General features: G+C 35.3%; 1 protein-coding gene across 1 annotated transcript in view; it reads right to left on the bottom strand.

Annotated features, from left to right (window-relative positions):
* The window catches only part of LOC150100981 (nephrocystin-4-like), a 191,322-nt gene that overhangs the window by 148,667 nt on the left and 27,878 nt on the right, over nt 1-14,777 (bottom strand). Inside the window, exon 3 of the mRNA XM_090401955.1 lies at nt 10,208-10,291. Within this exon, the coding sequence (XP_090258081.1) occupies nt 10,208-10,291 (84 nt within the window). The remainder of the gene's footprint in view (nt 1-10,207; nt 10,292-14,777) is intronic.

The raw sequence follows: 14,777 nt of genomic DNA, 5'->3' as shown, positions 1-14,777 counted from the left end.
CCAGATGATGATCTTGATGTGAAGATCGAAACTTCGGGATAATAAAAAAAAAGTTTTTTTAACATGGTTGTAAATTCCATAAATTTTTTAAAACTAATACAACTCTTATCTATAAAGAGTACATTAGCCCATTAGTGTCTTGTCTGATTTTTGTGGATACAACACCACTGTTCAGAATTAATCTGGTGAAAACCATTCAGTAATTTGTATGTTTCAATCATATCACCCAATCTGCACCTATCAACCAGTTTCTGTAATCCACAAATCTTCAAAATGTTCTCATAAGGCTCATTCCATAGACCTGCTACCATCTTGGTCACTCATCTCTGGATCCTCTCCATCGCTTCCTCATCACCAAGAAACCCTGGCACCTAGATCTGTGTGCAGTAGTCAAGATGGGGTCTTATCAAGACTCAATAAAAGGGAACAATAACCTCTTTGTCTCTGCTTGTCAAAGTATTCTTCAGTAACAAAGTGATCTGACAAGCTGCTTTAGCCACTTTTGCTATGTGTCCCCTAAACCTTAACAACCTAATCCACTAATACTTCCAAATCTCTGGCTTTGTCATTTTCCTAGATTACAGTTCCACCAATGTAGTATATAGCTGGTAATTTTTCACTCCAAAATGCATAACCTTATACTTTGTCACATTAAACTGACATCCATTCTCCTTTACCAAGTCTGCCAATCTATCCAAATCACCCTGCAAAATTTTGACATCATCTGTATTAACTATTGCTGTACCCAACTTTGCATCATCAGCAAATAACTGAACAGGCCTTCTCAGATCTTTTCCTATATCATTAATGTACAAATTAAACAGCAGCGGTCCTAGAACAGAACCTTGTGGCACGCCACTAGACACAGGCCTTCTTTTAGACTTTACTCATGAATAAACTACTCTCCGACATCTCTCCATCAACCACCCTCCTATCCATCTCACCAACCCTATATCCATCATGTGCAGCAGTTTACTGATTAGAATTTCATGTGATATTCCTGTCAAAGGCCTTTGTAAAGGCCAGCAATATCGCTATGAACCCATTACCTTTATCCAAGTCAGCTGTCACTGTATTATAAAACATATGCAAGTTACTGAGGCATGACCTACCTTCACAAAACCATGTTCCCCCTACACACAGTATCCCATTTCCATCTATCTATTCCTGTATTTTGCTCTTGATCAACTTCTCCAATACGCTGACAACAACTCCTGATATGCTGATCGGTTAGTAATTTGCAACATCAGTCTTGGAGCCTCCTTTATGCAATGGAAATATTTTTCCCTCTTTCCATCCATCTCGGGATTAACCCAGAGTTGAGACTTAGATTAAACAATATGGTCAAGGGCACTGATCAAATTGTTTAATCTAACTGTCAAGGGTGTATTTTTTTAATAAGTGAACTCTCTTTTTTATGAAACTTTCATAGTTTCTACATTTGGCTTTGAAATAATGCTGAATGTAATATCCACTTGATTTTTATAATTTTTGCATTGCCGAACTGAAGCCTTTTGGCTCTTTATTTTAGTAAATACTTTTACACTCCGACCAAGAGTTACGAAAAATACGCCTTTCCGACGTTTCAAGTTCCTTAGTACTGAAAGAGTTTTTGCTCTCTTAAGGTTTCTGATGAAAACCAACCAGTTCAAAACAGCTCAGGCCAGTGAAACCTTACAAAAATTGACCAAATTAGAAAGTGAATATATGGATGCCTGGGCAGTGTGCATATATTCTAAGGTGGTCCACAATAGAGCAATTTATAAATGCTGGCAGGCGTATTACCATAAGCTCTCTGGTCAACTTATTTTTACAAAACTTTCATAGTTTCTACATTCGGATTTGAAATAATGTCGGATCTAATATCCACTTGATTTTTAAAATTTTTGTTTGCTTACACTTGGATAAAGGATGAAACCAAGAATATAATTTCTTGCTATCTTTAATTCATAATATAACCAAATGGAAAAACTTTCAATCTATCTCTAATCCAGAGTATTTTAATAATAAGGTGTGACACCTTTTGGCTACTCCTATATGGAAATATGACCTCTGCATTACTTCTTCCTTGGTATCACTTCTGGATCTGGCTTTGACTGATGACATCCTGGTTTTTGGGAAGATAAATACTTTGTTTTTCTTTCTTTTTTTTTTTTTTTTACTGGTGCTAGTGGTGGTTCTTCCCCCCCCCCTTTTTTTAAAAAGTAAATATTAATTAATTAAATTTATTTATACAACTAATATATTTATATATTTATATAATATATTTATACAAATAAATTTATACAACTTTGCTGTGAGTTGCCCGAGATTGTATTACATACTGGACTATTTGCATTAGCTCACGCTAGCAATCGCCAATACTTTTATAGTTTACTATATTTGGCATGAAACTCTCTGATTCCAATCTTTGAGTTTCTTATTCGGTTTTAAAACAATGTGGGATTTAATATCCACTTAATTTAAATAATGTTTATATCGCTGAAATGAACCCTATTGGCTCTTTATATTTAAGTAAATATTAAGATTGCTGGTAGTGCAGTTAATATTTGCATTATGGGATTACTTTTGGTGGATCACAGCCCCCATTTTATAGTAGCTCAAATAGAGCATTTGCTGGTGGTGTAGAATTACTTCTATATCACAGGATTATTTAATTCTCAGTCTTACGACTGAAAGGTTTTTTTTTCTCTCTTTTAAAATCAAAAGCAGAGGTTTTAGTCTTTTTTCCCCATGTTAGATAATGGTACCAATTCCTCCAAGGGTGTGAACTCTAGGAATTGAAATTCTAGGATGTGAAGAAGCGAGATAGGTGATTAAGTTTTAAAAGATATAGTTGGTGCTAATAAGATTTATGCTTTCATCCCGTACGTCAGAGGGAAATATAATTGTAGTTAAAGATGTGGAAACAAGGGACAAACTATTACGGGTTTTAGTTTTTTGAAGGCAGCACAGTTATTCCTGTAATGGTCAGGAGCCAGATAAAAACAATAAAAATTGAAAGCATTCCAATGGAATATATAGAGAACAGTAATGAAATTCTTATATAGACATTCTCGAAATGGGGTAAGATTGGTAACATATGAAAGGGTTCATCAAGTGAAGATCCAAACTGTTTCTGGTGATGTCACCTTCACAATGGATATGAAGATGCCTGTACCAAATTTTGGTACAACTTTGGTACAACCTGAGTTATGGTAAACTATCCTGGAGTACAAAGTCAGTGCCTGCGGTGTGGTTCATACGATCACTTGGATGGTAACTATCTCAAATCTAAATGTTTCAACTGCATGGAGATCAGGAATATCGCTAATCAGTGTCTCAAACCCTGTTGGAAATGCAAAAGTTCTGAACACCACGTTAACACTTGTTCTTTTAGAACTTATGCTGAAAGAGTATAACCAGTAGAGCCAATTAGAACACCGTACATTTTAGAGAGGCATAATGAAGAGTTCCCAGATCTTCCAATTCAGTCTAGTAAAGAAGGTGCTTTTTAAACAAACTATACTTGGTAAAATCGCAAATAAGTGCACGATAAATCAGCTAGAAAATAGCCCCAAAATTCCATATCTGCAGGAGCCACTTTCCCAGCAAATATAGATTGAACAACATCAGCTAAAATTACCAATACTGAACCTAGTATAACAATTGTGATATAAGATGAAATTCAAAAATGTGAAACTATTCTCCGAGAGAAACTGGAGAAGAAACAGCAAGTAAGACAACTGAAAGAACTTAATATGCAGACAAGACCACCAAAAAGCAAAGATAAATTACTAAAAAAAATTTGAGGACAAACAAAAGAAATTAAGGAAAGGAACTACATCTGAAAGAAAAAGAAGTAATAAAAAATGTAAAGATGGAGAAGGTTGTGGATCATCAAATGAAAACTCTTCAGGCTCTGAAGAGTTTATGGACTATGAAGAACCATCTCCTAATAAAGGGAAAGAAAGAGATACAATTAAAGAAAATATAATAAAGTTTACCGATTTAAAGTTTTCTCTGTATGATTATCACCTAAATGAAAAGAAAATAACTAGCTTCTAAATCATGAATGATAGGCACGAAATTGAAATAATGGAAAGCAACTGTAAAAAACTGGAAAGAAGCAGGCTACACAATTGCTCTGTCACAGATTGAATACCTCATCAGATTCATCCAAAATTTAGAAGTTAAAGACTTACCAGTGACACTTCATTAATCATAGCATCTCCTTTCTGCACTGCCTCATTAAATATACAAGAATTCCACAGGCAAATTAAACAAGAAAACATATGCAAACTTATGGTACACAATAATATCAGGTTTTGTTTCTCCAAGAAACATACTTCTGTAGATATCAAGATCTGCAAACTTTAACAGATAGATAGCTACTTCTTTCTTATTGGAGCTTTGGAAGATTTAACAGGGCTGGAGTAGGAGTTATTATTCTTGCCCCCTGCCTTCTTTGGGTCATTCTGTAATATCCAAAGGGATGCAGAAGGAAGAATCTTGACAACAGAGTTGGAATTACACATCCACATTATTTCCAACAGAGTTGGAAATACTGTGGATGTGTAATACGGTTTATAAATGTTTATGTTCCATCTAATGGAACAGTTAGATGAAAATTCTTCCAGGAATTGGAGCCATATTTATACAGTGCCCACTACATCATAGCAGCTGGAGAGTGGAATTGTATTGAAAATCTCACATTAAACAAAATAGGAAGACACCCAAGGAGTGGAAAAGTGGGTTATGCTCAGTTAAAAACATCTTGACAATGCTCAACTAGTAGACATATGGAGGATTCGCAATCCTAATCTCCAGGCTTACACGTACATGAATCAAGGTATTGGTACTCGTATTGATCGAATTTATATCTCTTTGTCCCTTATAAAATAGGATAATTCAGATAAAACATCTTGACATCAACATGTCAGATCATAATCCAGTTCTACTTAAGTTCCACTGCATGGAAAAAGTAGAGATTTGTTACGGACCATGGAGACTTCCACCAAATTTTCCGTTGATCTTTTCAACCAAATTCCAGACCCTCTGTTCAAATTGGAATAATGTTACCTGGAATTGGGATATGTGGTTAAAATTTAAACAAGCAGTAAAACAATATGATAGAATGGGGAAAGGAATGGGCTTTTCTCAAAAGAAAAGAGTGGAAAGATCTGTATAAAGAGACCTAAAAAAAAAAAAAAAAACCTACAAACCACAACCCCCCTCCTCCCCTCCCCTCCACAAAAAAGATTACTCTAAATCCATCACAATTCCCTACATCTGAGGCACCTCAGAAAAAATTACCAAAATTCTAAAAAAACATGACCTCACCTCCTGTTACAGGCCTTACAGAAAATTGGCATCCCTTATCCGCTCTACCAAAGACCAACCACTTCCCCTAGACCTACCTGATGTATACCAGGTCCCTTGCAGTTGTAAACTGTCGTACTTTGGCCAAACAGGCAGGACAGCGAATATCAGAATTTCTGAACACAAGGACTACATCCGGTTTTACAAGTATAGCCATTCTGGTCTTGCAGACCATGCTCTGGATACTCGCCACAGAATACGGTGGAAGAAAGCAACAATAATACACCGGAGCAAATATAAATTCGAAAGATTATTTATGGAATCAGCCTCTGCCCTAAGAAACTCTCCAAACCTCAACAAATTTGGTTGTATGCGACTGCCCCAAATTTGGGAGGCATACATCAGCAGACCTTCAGCCCAACGGCCAAGAACGCCTACTTAGCCCTCCAGAGGGCACCATCAGGACTTCTAGGAGAACGATAGCTTCAAATCTTCATTCTCAGTTACTGTATTGTTATTGCCTTGTGTGCACCTGCCTTTTTGTAAGTTCCTTTAGAAAATGGCAATGTGACATTGCCGAAATATCGGAAATATCTATTAAAATATAATTTAATTTATATTCGGATCTACGTTGTTTCAATTCCCTAAGTTATTTAGAAAAGTATAAAGAGAGAAGCTGGTTCGTAACAAACCAATGCAATGGTATAGAATGTAGCAACATCATTAGAAACATTAACATAGAGATAGAACTGGAAAGGCAGAAACAAGTAGAAGAAAGAAATCTTAAGAGAAGAATACAACAGCACTTAGCAGATAGTCCTTTAGCTGCATTCTTCAATAGACGATTCACTAAATTCTGCAAAGAAAGAACTACCACTCAATTCTGCGTTGATGGTAAAGAAATGTCCACCATTCAAGCCATCCTTGACTCCTTTCAAAGACACTACAAAAATCTGTTTGAAAACAATAGAACTGTTGGAAATTATAACTCTTGGAACATTAATGGCTTTCCTGTTCATATCCAAGATGGGCTTGACAGACTCAATTCAGCATCTGAAGTTACCACAGCCTATAAAGAATGCCAGACAAGAAAATGCCCAGGACCTGATGGTGTAGGGATAGAACTTTAGTACAAGGTTTGGGATTTTTATTCTTCCCATTCTAGTTACACTATTTAATTCTTTTCTTTCATCAGCACAATACCAAGTGAATTTGTAGCAAGCTATACTGTCTCATTCCAAATCCTAATAGAGATCACCACCTTAATCAGCAGATGGAGACCTATTTCTCTATCTAATACTGACTACAAGATATTTTTTCACATTATCAATAACCAGCTCACAGTGGAAATGAGATATCATTAAAAGCACACAGGTGTATGGAGTTCCAGGCCAAGCAGTAGAATTTAATCTATTTCTGCTAAGTGATCTAATCCACTTAGTTAATATGAAAAAGCAGTCGATGGCAGTGCTATTAGTAGACCTTATTCAAGAATTTGTTAATGTCTGGCATCCCTTTCAGTTCCATATCCTTCAGCAAATTAGTGTAGGTAAAAAGTTGCTATCCATTATCAAAGGAGCCTATGCTGATTCTACTACCCGCCTCCTAGTTAATGGATTCCTGTCAGACCCGGTGAAAATTCGAAAAGGGATCAAACAAGGTTGTCCTCTTAGTCCACTGCTCTTTGCATTGGTACTTGAACTTTTCTTACAGGAAGTTGACAATACACATGCCGTGTGAGGAATAACAGTTCCTTCAACTATGAAGGAAAATAAGGTATTAGCATATGCTGATGATGTTGTGGGTACTTTGAAGGATAATAATTCCACATATATCTTTTTTTTTTTGAGCCTCCGTAGCTCAGTCGGTATAGACGAAAAAGAACTTTGGTCGGAAAGACTTGGGTTCGATTAATGTCAGTGATGTGAGGAACCTTTAAGTGGTCTCTTTCAACTCAAGTTGAGTTAGCTGGTCTCATACAGAGGTGGAAGGTTTTTGTACCCGGAAACTCGGGTTTTTTTGTCCCTCAGAACAAGCAAACCAGCCCCATGAATATACACAGTTTAATTCATGAATACTTACAACAATATGTGGAAGAGATAGGATCCTCACCACATGTTGTTACGCCTGTAGTTAACCATAAGTCACATCATGGTAGTCAACCTCCTAGATAGGAGACGGCACATGAATGGGAATACATCTTTTTTGGTATTTTGGAAAAATTCAGCAAGATCAGTGGATTAACTACTAATGCATACAAGACAAAATTAAAAGTTTTTGAAAATAGGATCTTGGAGGCATTCCTAACCCCTAAGAGAGAGAACCCCTCATTATACTTGTAATTTCCTTCTCCACTAACCCAATATTACCAGTTCAAGAACTTATATACAGGAACTTTGAAACCTTAGAAGACTGGAAAATAGAGCCACTTTCCTTTTCTTCTAAAGCTATAGTACTCAAAACCATAATCTTTCTTGCTCAGTTTGACATAATAAACATTACAGACATCACAAAAGTTGAAGAAAAGCAGTTATATAGTAAGTCTGTGCAATTTTTTTGATCCAGCTGATATCAAGAAGTTAAAAAGAAATTTCTTCAACTATCAAAGAAGCATACAGGATTTGGGCTTCTAATCTTAAAATTCTGTTATTTAAGTAATACAGCTTCAAAAACCCATAAAATATTACAGACCAATCACACACGTGCAGACCTTCTCCTGCACTACCTGGGTTTTCATCTTCCCCTGTTTGGAATAAATGATCATGAAGGTCCAAAAGCTGAGATTGTTCCTGAATACTATAACACTCTGTGCTTAACTCTAAGACTGCTACAATATTCTGTGCTTAACTTTAAGACTACTACAACACTCTGGCATCGACATTCTTTCCATTAAAAAAAAATTAAAATTTGGTATAAAGAAATCTTTAATCTCTTTCACCGCAAACTTCCACAGTTGGGTACTGACAACAATACTTTGTTTTGTTACTTATTGACAGTTCCAAGAAACCCTAACAGGAGGGATCTTGCTTGAAGATTGCATATGGCCGCCTTCCAGTCAATACTATCAAAATGGAGGTACTTTAACATCAGAGATCCAATCTGTGACATCTGTTACCGATCAGAAACAGTAGAAAATGCATTGTTCTTCCTCTGCATATTTGGAACAGATTATGTGTTGTGTTGGGCATTCCATTATTTATAATAGAACAGGTTATTTTTTTGCAGTACCCACTACCTGTCAGAAATGGTCAAAGAGAATTTTGATTTTTATAATTAATGAATTAAAATACCATTCATGGAAGGTCAGAAAGAAACATGGATTTGAAAACTAGCAATATGACATCCAAATGCTTTATAATATTGTATTGTGGAAATTTTATTGCCCAGTCAGAAGATTTTTGTATTTCGAAAGGAGCATTCTAGTAGATATCAAATTTTTGACAAGATGGTGCAGACCACCCATATTATGTAATATTCACCAGGGGGAGATAAAATTCTGTCTATTCTTGTTATGAGAGGTTTTTAAATACTTAAATCCTCTTAATTCAATGTGATCTTATAGTCAATTGCATGGATGACTGGAGAGCAATCCCAGACAGTGAAGGCCAACTCAAGGCAGTTAACCCAGATGTGGCTAACCATCGGTGTATCAGTCATCTTTGCCCTTTAGTTTCAATTGTTCTTTTGGTTGTTCATCTATGAGATTGATGAAAAAGGAAAACTGATAGCTTTTGGCTATATTATGATATAAAAAGAAGCTGAGGCCTTTTCTCTATCTCCCATACTATCAGGCTCTCTTGGACCCCTATACTAACTACTCTAAGCCTATGATGAGCACCCTTTCAACAAAGGTTGAAATTGGTGTGGGTAGTGGTCCTTCCCATAATGCATAGCATTAACATGTCTGTAAGGATGTGTGGGTTGAATTATGAGATACTAAAGCAAGTGATGTGAAGTCAGTAGCCTCTATAGACGAATTGCCCTGTCATGAAGTTACTTCATGTGCAAACTTTATTTGCTTACTTGGATAAAGGATGAAATCAAGAATATAATTTCTTATATGCTGAAGCAGTACAATGGAAACCTTGAGGTGGGGTAATACCAGTCCCACTTATAAATTTTCCAGTTTCTAAAATCTCGAATTCAAAAATTCAGACTTGATGATCAGTTTTCGGATTACTTCTCATTTTATGATATCAGCCATTAAGGTAGAAGAAACCCTTCTCATTAAGTCACTTCTGTTCCCAGATATTTTCAAATGGCACAAATTCACTTTTCATGCTAGTAATTTTCTAGAGGGGAAAATTATATGAGCAATTAGATTATATTGCTATGGTGTTCTTCATACTCTCTCCCAGTACGGTCAATGTCTCAAGTCAACAGTTTAAATCAAATATTTCAAATCTGATCTCTTTAACTATTGAAGTGAATGAAGTTGAGCAACATCCTTCCTACAGGTGAGACTAGGCTAATTTCCTAAACTGAAGATAGATCTCAAGGTTATCCATTTTGAAAATGATAAGTGGATCAAAGCAGTGGTGAAAAAATGGTGCTGAAAAGTCCTGAAGATTGTTGTAGTATGATAAGTTTGAAAACTTTGTTATATGATGGAGCAAATTTATTGAAAAAGAGGGAGATTATGTTGAGAAAAGCATAAAAAAAGTTTCAGATGTCAATCTATCCTTTTTTTTTTTATTTCACTGACATACTCTCTTTTGGTTAGGGAGCTAGTCCAATGGAGTCATTACTTCAGGAGGCTTCCTTGTATCATGTAAATTGATATATGGAAATATATTCATTCTAAAATAATGATACACAAACACTTTAACTGCAACATACTTCACCTCAAGACTACTATTTTTGCTATTTTTCATACAAGTGACATAAGAGATTTATCTATACTTACCTTTCCGTTTTAGTAGGAGGAAATCTGTAAAACTGGAATGTGAAAAATACAGATGTCAAATTAGGATGCTTTTCTTCTGATAACCTGTAAAATATTATAAAAGTTATAATAACCATGAAATTCACACACGCACGCACATACACACACACACAAAAAAAAAAATATATATATATTTATAGGGCAGGCCATCATAAGTTAGGTTAATGCTAATTGTATTAATAAATTGGGAATTAAATGGATGAGTTACAGCATTAAGCGGGAGTTAAAAAGACAGAAGCATATGGAACAGATTCAAAGAGAAAGGTAACCAGCAAGACCATCAGCAGTATAAAGCATAGGCCAGAAGAGTGACTGGTGTGGTAAGGAAGGCAAAATAAGAGAATGAGAAGAGATTAGCTAAGTGAGCCAAGGGTAATCTGAAAGAGTTCTTTCTTATTTGGTGAGTAAAAGATAGAATGACTGCAGCAGAAAGAATTTGATGTATGCAATGGCAGGAAAATGACCAAAGCAGATGAAATAGTTGAATTACTGAGTGAAGGGTGTATCATCCAGGTAAAGATACCACATTAATAGATATGACCGGGATTAATGTGAAAGTAAGGATAGAGGAAGTTGAGGTACATATGATATTAAAAAATCTGAATGTGAATACAGCTATGGGTTTGGATGGGATATCAGGATGTGTATATGGTCTTTTGACTAGATGGTATAAAATAGCGCCCCAGGGGAATGGAAGGAGGGTCAAACAGTTCCACTGCATAAAGGAAGTTTCAAGACAGAAGTAACAAATTATCAACCAATTAACATTTCAGGAGTGGTGGTCAAAGTATTGATGGTTATAGTTTGTTACAGACAAAATTCAGGAATAAGTAGACAGGAATGGGATATTGTATTGTGGGGAGGCATGGCTTTGTGAAGGGTAGGTCATGCTTCAGTAATTACTCACTTTTTATAATCAAGTGACAGATGAGATCATCATCATCATCATCAAATTCCTGCCATGTACCCTCAAGGGGTGTACAGGATATGATAGTACTACATGAAAAAAATTACATCATTACTAACTTCCTATCTACAATTTTCCTCCAAATCAGTCTGTTACTTGTCAAGATTCCAACATTATCAGATCTTATATTTCTATCGTCTAAGGCACTTTGTACCGTATCAATCCACCTATATCTTGGTCTTCCTCTGGGTCTTTTTCCTACCAACCTGGCAGAGAACACTTGTTTTGCTAATCTTTCCTTGCCCATTCTGTTCAAGTGACCATACCACCTGAGTTTAGCTCTACTAACGCATTCCTAGATGCTGACAATGTCAAATTCTTTCTTAATATCCTCGACAGATGAGATGATAATGGCAACATGGTGATACTGTTGGGCTCCAAAGAAATTTGGACAGGATAATACCACATGGAATCATGATACTTAAATTGCATCAAATGGGTATGGGTATGGATATGAAGCTGGTGATGTGGATAAGATGGTGGTTGTTGGAGAGATACCAGATATTAGTTTATTCAAGAGAAGAGTCCTGTAAAAGGCCTGTGATTAGTGATGTGGCACTGTACTTGGGTCACTACTATTTAATTTGTTTATTAATGATATAGGAAATGACCTGAGGGGAATATTCAGTTGTTTGTAGATTATGCAAAATTAGGTAGAGCAATAATTAATAAAGATGTTAATATTTTACAGGATGATTTAAATAGGCTGGAAGTATGGGCAAAGGAAAATGAATGACAATTTAATGTCACATCCATTGTAAGTGTAAGGTTATGCATTTTGGAGTGAAAAGATTACCAGCTATGTACCATATTGATGGAACTGTACTCCAAGAAATTGATAAAGCCAGGGATTGGGGGAGGGGGGGGCATTGATGGATAGGGAGTTGGAGTTCAGAGGATATATGGCAAAAGTAGCTAAAACTGCTCAAAGGATTACCTGATTATTAAAGAACACCCTAACATGAACATAAGCAGGTTAATATTCCTCTTTAAAAGGCACCATCTGGATTACTACACACCAGATCCGGTTGCCTGGGTTTCTTGGATGTGGATGAGGGGAGCAGATTTAGAGGCAAAGGACCAAGATGGTAGTAGGTCTATGTGATGCTCTCTATGAAGAGAGATTGAAGATTTGTGGATTACAGAGGCTGGTTGATTGGTGGATAAGGGGGGGGGATATGGGGGTAGGTTATAGGATTGATGTGGAGGAAATATTTCAGTACATGAATAATGTGAGGAAGACCAGAGTTAGTCATGGAAATTGAGTATGAGTATGGTTTAGGGAGTGAGGTCTGGATTTTTTTGCTTGGAGAGTGGTGAATGAATGGACCAGACTGCTAGTCAGTTGTGTGTGTGTGTGTGTGTGTGTGTGCTTTGTCAGTGAATGATTTCAAGGCAAAATATGACAGGTATTATACAGATATTGGTAATGAATGTTTTTTGAAATGAACCTCCTGCAATGAGTCTGTGGACTCCATGGAAGTGTCTATATGTAGTAATAATAATAATAATGCATGTAAGGAAAGGGCATGAAATTATCTTTGGCTATCTGTTGCTGTTGCATAGTTCAACGAAAAGAAGCAGGATTAATGCTGATCAAAAACAATCCTTTTAATTTTTTAACTTTTTTTTTTTTTTTAATGTGATTCCACCCACAGGAATAGTTACTTATAGTGTACAATTTTGCTATAGTGAATTTCTTTTAGCATAACATTATAGCTGTGGAGCTTAGGTGTTGTAGGTTATTATAATGAGAGAATTTGTTGTAGCACTGTTTGTTATACCAAGAGATGAATTATAGGAATTGTGCACAATTGAAAATACATAAGGAATGAAAAATAAATGTTTAATTAAAGTTAATTAATTAATAAAGTTAAGTTAGTTAATGTAGTGACATTATCTTTGAGGACATACACATATCAAGGCTCTAACAAGATAATAAGTTATCCCTTTAAAGCTTAAAAGGTTAAAACAAAAAATAAATGAATCCTATGAATATTACATTTGGCAATTTCTAACAAAAAAATTCAAAAGAAAAAACATAAAAATGAATCATACTATAAGGTATAATAGGGAAAAAAATCAATAAAATAATATAAATAATAATTTTTTATCATAATAAAATTCTGGATATGTAATCTCAGGAAGGGTGTAAAGATATGATGACAGTACTAGTTGATATTTTACTTCATTACAAACTCCCTATTGAACAACTTTCCTCCAAATTAATCCTTTTTACTGTCAGGACAAGAATATTTTTTCAGATTTTAGATTTTGGACAAAAGTAATTCTAACAGAAGTACATATCAATAGTAAGGTAGCAAAAGCTATCAAAAGCCTGAAATGTGGAAAGGCAGCTGGAGTAGATGATATCTGACCAGAAATACTAAAATATGAAGACAAAAGTTTTGCACTACACTACACAATTCATTGAGCTTGTCAGAAGGTCATTCCAGATGACTGGAGTAGAGCTCTCAAGTTCCCATCTATAAAAAGGAGAATGAAGCTGAATGTGAGAATTACAGAACTACAGTAGATTTCTCTACTAAGTGTTCCAGATGAGATTTATTCATGCATACTTGAGAAGAGGATGAGATAAATTGTGAAAGAGAAACTTGAAGAAAAGCACACTGGGTTAAGGTAAAACAGAGGATGTCAAGATCAGATTTTCACTTTAAGACAAATAGTTAAGAAATCATTTGAATATAACAAGGATCTCTAGTTAAGTTTTGTAGAACTAGCTTAAGGCATACAGCAAGGTGCCCAGAGAAAACCTTTACAAAACACTATAATTATATGGGGTAAATGAAACATTTATACAGAGAATACATAGTCTATATTTAAGTTGTAAGTCAGCAGCAAGAAATGAAGGAAACAAAGGATGATGGTTTGATGTCAAATCAGGTGTAAGACAAGGGTGTGCACTATCTTCAATTTTATTCATCATCTGTAAGGATTGCATTATGAAAGAAAGTGGTGGCATTAAACTTGACATTAGAATTAAAGATATTAAACTTAACTCTTTGCTTTGTGCAGATAATGTTGTACCCCTAAATAAATCCAGTACAAGTCTGCAAGATTCCCTGACTTAAATTAAATGACTGCTGTAATAAATTTGGTATGAAAATAAACAATAAAAAGATAGACAATGAAAATAGGCAGAAACATTGAAAACATGAACTGCATCCTGAATAAAGAAGCTATAGAACAAGTAAAACATTTCAGCTATTTAGGCACAATTTTTAGCGAAGATGGCAAATTAAATTTGGAAATAGACAACAGAATTAGCAAAGCTGGTATGGTAAGAAGTAAACTGAATATGGAAAATTTATATGGAATATGAGAGATTAGTCACAACACTAAACTAGCTGTATACAAGACAGTGTTCAAACAAGTTTTAAGTTATGGATCTGAGAGTTGGAATAGACATTAAACAATGATCAAAGCTTAGAGACTACAGATATGAAGGTTCTAAGGAAAATTAGGAACCTAAACAGATGGCATCTTCAGAATCATATTAAAAATGAAAATAATAGGAAGGAACTTGATATTGTTAGTATTCAA

The sequence above is a fragment of the Typopeltis vanoorti genome, chromosome 12, assembly GCF_054136105.1.
Source record: "Typopeltis vanoorti isolate ZY-2024b chromosome 12, IOZ_Tvanoo_1.0, whole genome shotgun sequence".
NCBI classification, from domain to species: domain Eukaryota; kingdom Metazoa; phylum Arthropoda; class Arachnida; order Uropygi; family Thelyphonidae; genus Typopeltis; species Typopeltis vanoorti.
The sequence above is the reverse complement of the archived record's forward strand: the minus strand, read 5'-3'. Positions and strand labels throughout refer to the sequence as shown.